We start from the raw sequence: 14335 nt of genomic DNA on the forward strand, positions 1-14335 counted from the left end.
CTGGAAGGGGCACCGAGCCTTCAGGGAGCAGGGGGAGCTGCCCGCAGGGACAGAGCACCCTGGAACTTGGTCTGCCAAGGCTGCCATGCTGTCCGCAGATTCCCTGAAGCTCCTCCCCCTGTGAGTCTGGACGCAGACTCATTGCTCCCTAATTCCAGGAACTGCCTTGTTCCTCCAGCAGAAAATCTTGGGTTTCCAAACCAAAGCTAAAGGGTAGGCGGGTCAAATTTGGGGCTGGGGAATGGCGGGGAGGAAAGAGTTCAGCCAGGTGTGGGGCTCGTGCCTGTAATCCCAGCACTGGGAGACTGACAGGCAGGGGGATCCCCAGTTTGAGCCCAGACTGGGCAATTTAATGATGTAGTGAGACTCTGTCTCAGAATAAGAAATAAAATTTAAAAAGAGCTAGGAATGTAGCACAGTACAAAGGCTCCTGGATTCAAATTTTTGGTTTTTTGTTTGTTGGTACCGGGGATCGAACTAGGGACCTTGCACTTGAGAGGCAGCAGAACCACTGAGCTAAATCCCTGGCCCTTGGATTCAAATTTTTGTACAACCCCAACCCCCCAAAGAGAGGAGTGACATCGAGGAACAGTGGCCAAGAGGACGTTCCGCGCTGCCCGTGCCCTCGTGAGGGGGCTCCCTGGTGGGCACCCAGTCAGCTGGCTCCTGAGCTCACCACTGACCGCACAAGGGCAAGCGGGAACGCTGACTCCTGCCCAGCCCTGCCTGGACCAGCTGCCAGGGCCCTGGGAGAGGAGTCCACGTACCAACATCTGCTGCCTTGGCGTGGGGCATGAGCAGCAGAAGTGGGAGCAGGAGCATGGTGGGCTGGCTGTGCCGGGGGTGATGGAGGCCGGGTCGGGGGAGTGGCCCCAGCCAGCCTGGCCGCCTTCTTATAGCCCTGGGGGCTGCGATGTCACAATGGAGGGGCCCAGGTCAGGCAGATTCTTTCCGCTGTTTTGTTTCCAGGACAGCTCACCCGGGGCATGGTCCAGGAGGGCTTTCTGCTCCGAGCCACCTTCCTGCTGAGCTGGTGTCCCCCCTTTTCACCTGGTGTCCTCGGGCTCCAGCTTCCCGGCTCCGTTGCACCAGTCTTCCTGCAAGGCTCACATCCTCCTCTTCCCTGGGGTTCTCTGTGAGGTGGGTAAGACACAGGCAGGGACATGGGGACACGCTCAGGAGAAGCCTCAGGAGACCCAAGGCCTCTCTGACACTCACACCCCACATGGCCCTGGGACTCTGGCCTGTGGCCCCAGGCGTGGTTCTCACAGGCATGTCCAGAGGTCCTGGCCACCCCTCATCCCTGCCCAGTGGGCACACTCCCTGCCCCCTGCACTTCCTGGATTGAATCACATGGTCTCCCAATCCCCAGATGTGCCCTCTCCCTTCCTAAAGGAGGAAATGTCAGACTTAGATGGAAATGCCTAGTGCATGGCTGCCTCACCGCTAGGTTAAGATTTGCACTTTTCCAGGCGCTGGCTCGAGTGGGCTTACCAGAGCTCCCCTGCCTGCCCGTGTGGCCACAGGTCGGGTCCCAGGGCCAAAGGAGGCAACCATCATTTCCCTCACCACATGAGGGAAGTGGCTGCATGGCTCCAGCCTCGTGTGTTCCTGGACTCCTTCTCTGCAGCAGAGGCCTCCAGTGCTGCCTAGAGTAGCCCAAAGGGAGGCCAGGTAACTGGGAGGCCCCTCTCCATCACTAAGGATGTGGCTCTGGCTACTTCCAGGCTCCCTGCTCTTCTCTAGCTCCCATTGGTGCCTCCTTGGACACAGTGTCTCTTGGCTATCCAGTGCTCCCTCTGTAGGCTGAGCAAGGCCTGATGAGTGGCCCTGGGAAGTATCAGCTCCACCTGCCCCGGATAAAAGCTCCACTGCTCCTGAGGCTGTTCTGATGATATCAAGACACGTGCCACCTGGCCCTGGTCTCACTGCTCACTCTGGCTCCTAGCCCTCAGGTGGCCTCACCAGATGTACCCTGGTTTTCCTGCTGCTCCTCTTTGGAACTCAGTTCCCTTCCTCCCCTAGACCTGCCTTCCACCCTACGCTGACCAGGACCCTCACCTTTGCTCAATTTCTATTGGTTCTGGGAGCATAGGGGTCCCTGGGTCCTGGATCACATTGGTGAATGGAGGGAGATGGCTAATCCTACTGGAACTGCTGTTCATTTTCTATGGAAGAATCTAAACCAAATCCCTAGAAAGACCTCTAGAAAGACCAGTTCCTCCAGAAGATCACCCCATGGTCCATATCCCACCTGGGAACAGGGCTTGGGGGCCTCGTCCCCTGACTAGCCTTGCTTTGTAAAGCTGCTTCAGTGATGATGGATTGTACCATGTCCCAACAGCTGGAGGGACAGGCTGATGGGGACAAAGTCACTGAGCCCAGGGATGCCATAGGGTGCCTGCCCTGCAGACTCTGATGGGAAAGACTCCTGTAGAAATGGGCAAGTCTAGGGCCTGGATGGGAGAGCTATAGAGGGTGCTATAGAGGGGAGCTTCAGAGGGGGGGAAAACGCAGGATGGGATGGGTGTCCAGGGATGGTTGCCAGGGAGAATTCTCGTGTTGACATTATGGAAGTGCTGGCGAGTGGTTCTCTGACCTTTGTGTGGAGCCAGGGTCAGTACAGATTCAGCAAATAAAAATACAGGGTATCTATGTAAATTTGAATTTCCAGTTAACAAGAAACTTTTTAATATGCAATGTTTGGTACACACTTACACTAATAAGGAAATCACCACTGACCTGCATTTTATGCTGAACTGGTACCTGTGTCTTATCTGGCAACCCTGGTGCTAATTTCCAGGCTCTGCCCTGCAGATCCCAACTCTGTAGTAGGGGTTGGCATGGCAGGGAGCCAGATGTGAGCTTTCTCCCCTCCTCTCCCGGATATGTCAGTGAGATCCTCTCTGGAGACCGAGTCTGACCCACCCCTAGGAAATCTGGGCTGGGGGTGCAACAGCATGGCTGTGACCCTCTGGCTCTGGGAGAGATGCTTTGGGGTGGGGACTGACCTGGATGCCAGTGTTTGTCCTGGGGCCCCATGGGGGCTGCTTGGGGTGGCACTGGGCTTCCTGAAGGGACAAGAGGACCACAGGAGGAGGAGAAGGAGGAGGCTGGGGATGCCCTGGCAGGCACTCGAGAGCTGAGAAAGCTGAAGCCCCTTCACACACAGGTTGTCCCTTTGGGCCAGCGGGGAACTTGAAAGAGCCAATGAAAACCCCACCTGAGAGTCAACCTTCCATGTCCACCAGCCCCAGAGGAATGTGAGCTGGCACTGCCTCACCCCAATATGTGCCTCCCACCACCCCGACTCCAATCCCTGGAGGAGGTGAGCAGAGCCAGCCTTGCTGCTGACCAGACCCAGGCCAGGGAGGGACCTGGATGCCGAGTCCAGTTGGAGTCCACTAAAAAGGATAAGTGCAGCTGGGCTGTACTCATGGCTGTAGGATGATTCCAAGAATAATCAGTGGAGCCACAGGGCCTCCTCAAACTTTCTTATCTGAACAGGACAGACCATCCCACTGCATGGCATTTGAAAGGACAGTGGAGGAACATAAAATTGGGTTTCCTTCCAGTCTGTGCATTGCTTCTGTTTAAACACAGCAATAGTCACAATGACCAAGCCATCAATAGGCACTTTTGCTGCAGGGCTGTCCCCAAGGCCAGTGGAGAAGGTTATGGCTTCTCCAGTACAGTCGTCTGCTGGGCAGCCTCTGTAAATCCTTCCCCCTCTCCTGTCATGATAGATGTGACAGTCACACTGCTTCCTGCTGAGCAAGATTTCCACCCAAATCTCTTCCAATGGACCAGTTTGGGCAGCCATTACCAGCAATCACATGATATCCATGATCACTGACTAGGACCTTTCAGGCACTAGGATCTCACCAGCATCCAGCAGGGACACAAGGCAGAGACTTCGAGATGATGTACCTGGTCTCCTGTCTGATACTCACCCAAGACTCACTGTTCCTGGAAGGTGTCCCCTTGTACGTCGTGCACCACATCACTGAGGAGTGGTCTGCACACTGCATTAGTGCATGTGGGCTCTGGAGGCAAATGTACGAGTCCATCCCCTTCAAATGCTGCTTCTACTACTTCTCTGAGGGCCTTGGGCAGACTGCTCCACTCCTTCGAGCTACTCCTTGTATCTCTCTACAAAACCTACCCACTAGGGCTGGAAAGGGCAGCTGCAGTCACGGTGACTACTGCAGAAGGAGAGGTGCAGGGCACATTTGCTGTGACGATGGTGATGATGTTGATGATGTTCTGCAGCTGGGTCACAACTGTAACCTCCTCATTTGTATGTGGAGTAGGTGGCAGCTCACAGCCCCACACTTATCTCAGGCACCCCGATGTCAGTGTCAGAGGGCATCTTGTCATCTGGCCCTCTATGCTTCCAAGTGATGGCCCAGGATGAAGGGCAGGAGGCGATTTGTTCTGTGGCCTCCTTCTAGCCAAGGAGTTTGAATTTGCCATTACTTTCTTTATATACTATAAACATGAAAATATCAATTTTATTTAGTATCAAGGAAGAAGTCAAATTAAAACCAAAATATAATAGTGTTTCATGTCTACCAGAAAAGGAAAAATTTGAAAATCAGAAGAATCAGTGATGATTTTAACACTTGTACAGCACTGGTGGAAGTTAAAATTGGTGCAGACATAACATAAGATAATTTAGTCTTTTGTAACAATTTTGAAGCCACACACACTATGATTTCACATCTCCCCCCTTTGGAATAAACCTAGGGAAACCCTTGTACATATGCTCTAGAAAACCTGTGCAAGAATATTCATAGCAGCACTGTCCAGTGATAGCAAAAACCTGGATCAACTCAAATGTTCTTTAATTGTAAAATAAGACTTAAATTTTTGGCACATTCATTCAATCTAATTTTATACTGCAATGAAGCAAAGTCTGGGTATGTGTAAGAACATAGGTGAATCCCAAGACATACTATTGACTTCTAAAAGTCACGGTCAGCGGGATTTAAAGGAAAACAAATCCTTCCCAGTCTTGGGCAGCCTCCCCCCAGATCACCCCTTTCTCCCCTATAGCTGTAACTCCTTGTTCTGGTACAGATAAAATTAACAACTGTCTCCTGTAAACAAAGTTTATGACATTCTATTCTCATATGATTCAGAAGACACTGTCTTCTTTCAAGGAAAGTTACAAAAGTACCCTTGTTCTGTTCCTGTAAACTCACTTGCTATGTAACTAGAAAAACCACCCACTTTGACAAAATGTATAAAAGCTGGAACTTCTCTTTGTTCACAACTCAGCCATTTTGGACACAGAGTTCACTGAGCTGGTATATACACCTTAAAGCCTCCTGACTCCCATTTGGTCTCTCCTGTCTCGGAATCCTGCAACATGTCTGGCAACCACTCAGGAGCAGGAGATGACAGAATTGCTATCTCCTTTGCCTGCAGGCCTGAGAAGGGCCTGAGTTTGGGAATACTGAGACCTCTGGTGCCACTGGGTGAGACTTGAGCTCAAGTCTCACCCAGTGAGGGAATCAGCCCTCCCACAGCCCAGAAGCCCCACCTGCCAGTGCAAAAGGAAGCTGTTAGGATTCAGGACAATTCTGAAACAACAGTGCACTACAGGACTGTGGTAAGGTAGGGGTCCCAGGGGGAACCTGTCCTGAATTGACAGAAGGGGAAGTTGATCACTTCCCAGGGAGTGCTGAGTAATCTGAGTAATCTGACATGGATTAAATCACCTCACTGGCACTCCAAGCAAGAGTGGCCTGCAATGAAAATTGGCTCATAGGGGTGCTAGGGACATAGGAATGCCCACCCTGGGAAAGGCTCATGGTCAGTCCAACCCAGACTAAGTCAGACAAAACCTACAACCCCAAGAGGAATGTGGGGGTGGCCCGCAGTGGAAGTTGCTAACAACTTGCATGATAGGCCCACAATGAGAGTGACTTGCTAAGGGGGTGTGGCAAGTGGTTGGAAACAGGGTGATGACAATGACCAGCCTGGATGGGGACCAAAACTGAAAGAATGCCTGAGCAACCAGCTGGTCTTGTGGCTGGACTGAGCCAAGGGCACAAAGTAGAGAGACTTAGTCCTAGCTGCACCGGCCAAAGTTAAAAGACAAAACAAAGATCATCCTTTCATTTCAAAGTGCCAGAAAGCATGGAGTAAGACAAGGGGAGGGATGCTCCTGGCTTCAGGAGCCACAAGGCCAGCGCTTCCTCAGTGTCACCAGCCTGGTGCGGCCTGCATGTGTCTACAAGCCAGAGCAGACCAGCCTAGGGCTGAATGATCAATGTTAAAAAGCTGCGACTGCATCCTATTGGGAATAAAGAGGTTTTACAGGAGGAATCAAATTACAAAGTTTAGCTAATTAATAAACGTACCTTTGGTTTCCAATTTGAATTGATGTTTTTGTTTAATTTGTGTGTGTAAAGCATTTTTTGTACTTTGCAAATTTTTGAATTATAAGGTTAACTTGTTTTCCTCTCTGTTCCATTGATAAGAACACTAAGTTAAGGTTACTTCGAGGTATGTTGGCAGCCAGTCAAATTTAAAATGCAACAATCTGAGAACAGAGTGAAAAAAGAAAAAAGGACACTTTAAAAATCCAAGTGACTGCAGCCAAGCTTGTTGTAAAAAGTTTATAATAAATGAGAGGGAGAAAAAGATTAAAAAGGCTGTAAGTGGGCTGGGGATTTAGCTCAGTGGTTTTGCCGCCTGCTGCACAAGTGCAATGACCCGAGTTCAATCCCCGGTACCAAAAAAAAAAAAAAAAAGGCTGTAAGTACAAAAAATATACTTTTGATATAAAAAGGTTTCATATGATAAAATTTTTTCTTGTTAAAAAGGGAGATAATGACATGACCAAAAAACTTACAAATGTCGAGAGAAAGCATGCAGAAGTAATTTATCAAAGAAAATATGTGTGTTTGCTTGTTGGTTTGATGAAAGGCAATGCTGTTCCTTCCAAAAGTTCTTTGTCACTCAAAAGACTCAAAAATATATATGGCTGCTTGTTAATTTGACAGAGCTCAAGTTATTCCTAAAACAAAAGTTCTTGAGAAAATAATTTGCATATGGAGAAAAAAGCATTAAAACCCACCCCATTAGGATGTATATTAAAGAACTTTAAAAAAGACTATATGGGGGGCTATGGAGTAAAGCTGACCCCCTAGAGGTTAACGACCTTTATGAAATAAATTGACCCTCCTTTGATATAGAGTGGCCAGCTAGGGGGAAAGAATTGGCATAGGATGATAACTGGGGGTGGAGAACGACCAGGTTCCTCACTCCCTTTAACCCAGAGGCAACTGAAAATTAGCACATGGTAGATGTGGCTTTTGTGGGACAGGCACAGGGCAACATCAGGCAGAAATTATAAAAGCTACAGGGCTTTGCTGGCATAAATGCTACCCTGCTCATAGAAGTGGGCAGTAAGGTATATGTTGATCATGATCAGGCTGCAAAACGGGATGCTGACCACAGGCTTAAGGATAAGACAAACCTCTAGCAGCAGCACGTTTGGGGGAAAAGGCAGGAGACATAAAGGGATGAGGATGTGAAAACAAACGAACAAACATACAATTACCAGGCAAAGATCAAAAACCTTGGTACTGTCAGAAACTAGATTAGAATCAGTGTGTGTCATGTAGAAAGTCTGGTCATTAGAAAGATAAATGTCCAGAAAAAAATAAAAAAGATGAGAGAGAATACAAGACAGGAGACCCCTCCACAAGAGCCCATTACCACAGGGAGCAAGGCATGGATCTAATTGGGCTTGCCAGAGCTGAAGGTCACAAGGACTAGCCCAGACCAGACTCCACCTCTTTGAGCCCCCAGGAGCCTATGGTCATGATGACTTGGGGTGCCAATTGATAGATTTTATGATAGTGGAGCTGAACATTCCATGGTGACACAGCCCATTAGACCATTGGACAAAAACTATGTGATTATTCTTGGGGCTAATGGAGTTCCAGAGAAAAGGCCATTTTTCTGGCCTAAGAGGTGTATTATAGGGGGAAAAGAGATCTGATATGAGTTCCTATACCTTCCAAACTGCCCAATTCCCTTGGTAGAAAGACATTTGCTTCATAAGTTATATGCCCAAATTGCCTTTAGGCCACAAGAAAAAAATGATTTTAAATCTGACCCATCCAGAGGCTATAATATTAACCCTTGCTGTCAGACAATGTGAAGAATAGAGACTGTACTCTGATAAACCACCTCAACTGGGAGTGAATAACTGCATAGGTTGACACAGAGAGTTCCTAGAATATGGGCTGAAGATAACCCACCCAGACTAGCTGTAAATCAAGCTCCAGTGGTGATAGAACTAAGACTGGGGGAAACTCCCGTATGAATTTGCCAAAACCTCCTCCCCCAAGAAGCTATACAATGCATCCAGGGACATTTAAAGAGGCTTATAAAAATAGAATCCAGATCAAATGTCAGTCTTCTTGGAACACCTCACTTTTGCTGGTATATCAGGCTACTGAAACCATACATGGTACAATGCCAAAGCCATGTACACTAAAGGGACTCATGCCTGAAAGTGTTGCCTGGTTCACTTGCCTGGACTTAAAAGACACGCTTTTCTGTTTCCACTTGGCACCAATCAGTCAACCCATTTTTACATTTCAATGGGAGGACCCAGTTACCGGCATTAAAAAAACAGCTCACTTAGACTAGGGTTCCTATGGGGAGTAAAGACTCCCCTATAATCTTTGGGAAGACACTAGCCATTGATCTCAAGGTCTTCCTCATACAAGAAACTGACTATGTTTTATTACAATATGTACATGATCTTCTCTTTGCAGCTCCCTCTCTTGAGGACTGTTTCCAAGGGACCAAGGATGACTGTCACCTACTCTTCTAGGCCAAATATAAGGTGTCTAAAAAGAAATCTCAAATTTGCCAACAAATGGCCCAGTATCTGGGTTTTATAGTAACGAAAGGGGAATGCAAACTGGGCACTGAACAAAAACAACCCCAACTACCAGATACCAGATAAGACAGTTTCTGGCAGTGGCAGATTTCTGCCACATCTAGATCCCTAACTTTTCACTCATGGCTAAGCCCTTGTATAAAGCTACCAAAGCGGGTAAAAGGAGTCCCTCTGGGAAGCCAAAAAGGAGAGGACATTCAAACAAATAAAAAAGCCTTAAACCCAGTCTCCAGCCCTGGGGCTGACAGACATAACCAAGCCTTTCTTCCTGTACATCTAGGAATGAAACGAAATGCTCATGGGGGGGTCCTGATGTAGTTATAGGGTCCTGGCACTGCCTGGTGGCATACTTGTCAAAACAAATAGACTCTGTGGCCCTGGGTGGCCTCTATACTTTAAAGTGCTTGCTGCCACTGCCCTGTTGACACTGGAAGCTGACAAACTGACTCTGAGACAGCAACTGACCATCCACATTCAGACATTACCTTGATATATCAGAGAGGACAGTTGGTTATCAAACCCCAAAATGATTCAATATTAAGGGCTCCTATGTAAAAATTCCTGCATAGCCTTACAGACTATGAACATTCTTCTTTTTTTCTTTTTTACTATTGACATTGTATTTCTTTTATTAGTCCATGTTTGCAGTACATAATGATTACATTTTTGTGGGAAGTTGAAACATACACATAACACATCTTAATTCTTTTTTTGTCTTCTTTTCCCTTCTCTCACCCCTTCGCCCATCATCTCTTGATCCCCTTCCCATTTAAAAAAGATCTATCTCCCTGCTTCCTATTATTTGTCTTCTATTTTGCTTTTCATTCATCTTTTGGGTTTCTCATAGAAGAGAAACCATGTGATATTTAAGTTTGTGTTTCCGACTCTTTCACTTAACATTATGGTCTCCAGTTGCATCCATTTTCCTATAAATGACTCACATTTATTCTTCTTTAAGGCAGAGAATTAAAGCATATGCTATTGTGTGTAAACGCCATTTTTAAAATGCATTCATCTACTTTTGGATATATAGACTGCTTCCAAGACTTATCTATTATGAGTTGTGCTGCTGTAAACATGGGTATGGATATATCACTGTAGTGTGATACCTTTAACTCTTTTAGGAACATACCTATAATGGGAATATCTGGGTCAAATGAAATTTCTAATTTCTTTTTTTGAGGGATCTCCATACTGATTTTCATAGTGGTTGTACTAGTTTACTTTCACACCAACAATGTAAAAGACTTCCTTTCTCCCTGCCACCATGCCAACATTTGTTATTATTTAATTTCTTGATGATGGCCTTTCTTTCTGAAGTAAGATGGAATCTAAGTTTTAATTTACATTTCTCTGATAGCCAAGGATGTTGAACATTTCTTCACATATTTGTTGGCCATTTGTATTTCTTCTGAGAAATGTCTGTTCATTTCACTTGCCTGATTTTTCATCAGGTCTTTTAATTTGAGCAACATGTATTTTTGACAGATGAGATTTCAGTGAGTGCTAACATTTGCAAAAGAGATCATTCAATACATGGTGCAATTTTCCCTTCAATTCCTATAAACAGGAAAGGATGGGAGAAGGTCCAGTCTCTTGAGTTCACTTAGTCTTCAAGTCTTGGATCACCATCAGACACAGATGGCAGAGAAGTAAGATTCCTTGTTCAATTAGGCCTTCCCTGATGACCTTATTCAAAATTCTGCCTCATTCCACTCCATCCACACTCATATTTTCTGCTTGATTTTGTTTATGTTTGTGTTTCTAGATGGTTTTGTTATAGTCTTTCATAACATTGTCCAGACTATGAACATTCTTAATCCAGCTACTTTGCTCCCAGTTGAGCCTGGAGTTCCCCTTCACAAATTGCTAAAAATCACAAAGTATTCTCAAGCTGGAGAGATCTCACAGATTGCCCTCTTGAAGACTCAAATGTTCCTAGAAGGGGCTCAGTGGACAAGATATGTGATGATGACATTGGATTCTGCATTAGAGGCCCATCCTCTGCTCAACAAAACCTCATCCCAAAAGACAAAAAACAAAGGACAAAAAGCTAACATCTACACAGTTTCCAAATATGCCTTTGCAACATTACATGTGCATGGGGCCATATATATATGAGGACTCTTAACTGCTAGAAAAAAAAATACAAAGTACTAAGATACAATATGGGCACCAAAGAAGGTGGCTATTGTACACTGCAGAAGACATCAATAAACTGAGACATTAAAAGCTAGGAAAAAACCAAAAAACAGACAGAAAAACAAAGTGGGCTGCTATGGCAGCCTCTCAACCCAAAGGAGGGTCCTTGGCTGTGCCCCTTGTCTCAGAGCCTCTTCTCCCAGAGATCCTAATCTACTCCTCAGATAAAAGAGCTTGACTTGCCCCCCAATCTAGAAAGTTTATAAAAAGTGACAAAAGTTTGCTAATGGGAGGCTAGCCATCCCTGAAGTGCTGGGCCCTAAGTTTATAAAAACAATTCCATTAGGGGTCTCATATAGAAAAGACAACATTGGAAACATTACTAGGCCACCATTTCTATGTGTTACAGCTCACTGCCATTACTCGGGCTGTTTGTGAGCAAACATCTAACCTGTGCCCAAAACAACCCAAGGCAAAAGCCTACCCAGCCCCCAAGTATTCTGGAAATGAGAGCTGCCCCATTTAAAAACCTACTTATGGACTTTACTAAATTGCCTCAAGCCAGTGGCTATTAATATATATTGGTGCTTGCTGGCAACTTCTCAAAATAAATTAAAGCCTTCCCCACCCAAACATAAAAGAGATGAGAGGTGACCAAGTTACTGTTAAAAGACATCATGCCAAGATTTAGACTGCCTTTGAAACTTGAGAGTTACACCATGGACCAGCATTCATAGCTGAGATAGTCCAGGAGCCCACACAAATGTTAAAGATAAAATAAAAGCTTCACACAGCTTACTGGCCACACAGCTCAGGAAAAATAGAATACATAAGCCCTGACACTCAAACAGTTACTGAAAAAATATTGTCAAAAAACCCCACTTGAGATGAAATCAAGTCCTGCCATGGTCCCCCTCCAAGTCCAGTACATCCCCACCAAACAAACTGGGTATTCCCATTATAAAATTTTGTTCAGCCAACCACCTCCAACCATTGGTCAAATTAAGGGTAATCTTTATAAACTAGAAAAATCATCCCTAAAAAAACAAGTACAGGCTTTGGGAATAGCCCTGCAAGATGTCCATAGCTGGGTACAAGAAAAAAATGCCCATAAGCTTAACAGACTGAGTACACCCATTCAAACCTGGGGACTTTGTTTGGGTCAAAAAAAAAAATCCAACAACTCTAGGGCCCATATGGGATGGGCCTCATACTGTAATCCTGTCTACCTTCACTGCTGTTAAAATTACAGGAACTGGGGCCAGGGATTTAGCTCAGTACTTCTGGCACCTGTTGTGCAAGTACAAGGTCCCAAGTTCGATCCCTGGTATCCCCCCCCAAAAAAAGATATTAAAAAAATTACAGGAAGTGTGTCTTAGATCTACCACAGTTGGCTAAAGCCAACCACTCATGACAAGTACACTAGCCAACAAGATCCAGACCACCAAAACCAGCTGATCTTGCTCCAAGATCCGGCCACCACTAGAGATAACAGCCCTGCTCTGGTCACTCCTGAAGCTGACCAGTCCACCTGTGGCCAAAGCTTGAGGATCAACATAGAGTCACAATGACAACAAAAGTTTCTTATCCTCTTTGTTATAATTCTCCCTTGCCTTTTATCCCTACTTGTCAAAAACATTCAGTCATAGAGACCCTGATAAACAAGCACACCACCACTCGACTGATGGCCTTAAGCAAATACCAACCTCTGCTCAGTAGGTTGTACTGCGCACCCCCTTATAACAAAAGTTGATAATAATAATGATGATGCTCTCTAATAAAACTTGTTATAAAGAACATCAAAGGGGCGAATGAAGCAGGACTTAAAGAAAACAAGTCTTTCCCAGTCTTGGGCAGTCCCCCACCCCCTGTAGCTGTAACTCCTTGTTCTGGTGCAGATAAAATTAACAAATATCTTCTGTAAATAAAGTTTATGACATTCTATTCTCATATGAGTAATAAGACACTGTGTTCTTTCAGGGCAAAGTTACAAAACTGTCTGCCCTTGTCCTGTTCTGGTAGCTCTTGTTATGTCACTAGAAAAACCACCCCCTTTGACAAAATTTATAAAAGCTGGAACTTTTCTTTGTTTAATGCTCAGCCATTTTAGACAAGAGTCCACTGAGCTGGCATATACACTTTAAGTAAATCCTCCTGACTCCCATTTGGTCTCTCCTGTCTCTGAATTCTACAACAATGGAATATGGATTAATTCTATTTATATAAGGTTACGTACATTGCTGTTACCTTGAAGCTGCAGAACAGTCCTGTGAACTAGATCAAGTGAGCTCTTCTTGTGTTTCATGGAGGACTAAATGGTCTCAGATATGTTAAGGAGCCAGGCCAACCTCACTGGTTACCAAGCATGGTGATGGCACTGAAACCCAGGTCCATCTAAGGAGGCTGCCCCACCATGTGCTTTTGCAACAGCATGATCTGGGTCTCATGAAGTCAAAGAATGAATCTGAGAACAAAGGAAACAGGAGGAATGTTTACTAAGAAGAGAAGAATAGGTCCCAGTAGTCAGGAGGGGACCTGCAACTGGGTTGCCAAGGGGACTTCTTGTCTAGGAATTTTTATACTGAAAAATGGCCAGAACTCAGACCACTCCAGGATTAACCCAGGCTTAACTCAGGACTAAAACAAGCTTATGTAAACTAGAGAGGGCCTTATGAGTCGAGGCATGTAGCAAGCTCAGTTTATAGGTGCCTCTTGGCCTTTGTCCTATCCAAATGGTTTATTAAAAGAACAAAGTGTGAAGGAAAAATGTTTTCCATGCAGGAGCAGAAAGTCATAGCAGCATCCATCACCTTGCTGCTTATCTGAGGGCTTGTCACATTCCTAGATTTAACTGTCCATCTGGTTCTTGTGAACTCTTGAGCTCAGGCTCCTGCTTATCTGACCAAGGCCTGGTCATCTTTACTCTGCCTTGGACCCAACCCCATAGTTGCCTGTGAGTTTCTGCATCATTTGCCATCTATAATACTTCAGACATCTGATCATTTCTAATTCTAGCATGATTTTGATTAATGCCCTCAAAAACCCATGAGAGTAGAGAAAACTCATGGACTTTATGTGACTCAAGATAATATAAGCCACCAGGGGTGGGGCCAGGACTGGACCATCTCACGGGCATTCACAGGTCAATCTCCAACCCTCCTCTCAAGCATTCATTCATTCATTCATTCATCCATTCATTCATTCCACTATTTGTTAAATCCCTAATATGCACCAGGCACCCTTTTAGGAATTGGGATGGAA

General features: G+C 45.6%; 1 protein-coding gene across 2 annotated transcripts in view; it reads right to left on the bottom strand.

Annotated features, from left to right (window-relative positions):
• Prss55 (serine protease 55) overlaps positions 1-14335 on the bottom strand; it is a 98195-nt gene that overhangs the window by 35026 nt on the left and 48834 nt on the right. The window contains exons 2-4 of one of the 2 annotated variants that reach the window (XM_021261352.2): positions 13311-13538; positions 3954-4491; positions 768-1133 (exon numbers count right to left, since the gene is read on the bottom strand). In XM_021261352.2, coding sequence (XP_021117011.2) covers positions 768-822 — 55 coding nt within the window. In that variant the 5' untranslated portion in view covers positions 823-1133; positions 3954-4491; positions 13311-13538. The remainder of the gene's footprint in view (positions 1-767; positions 1134-3953; positions 4492-13310; positions 13539-14335) is intronic. The other variant, XM_087216695.1, reaches the window with a different exon arrangement.

This window comes from Heterocephalus glaber, unplaced genomic scaffold, assembly GCF_053883595.1.
Source record: "Heterocephalus glaber isolate CG9 unplaced genomic scaffold, H.glaber_assembly_v1.0 deba00001460, whole genome shotgun sequence".
In the NCBI taxonomy this organism is placed as follows: domain Eukaryota; kingdom Metazoa; phylum Chordata; class Mammalia; order Rodentia; family Bathyergidae; genus Heterocephalus; species Heterocephalus glaber.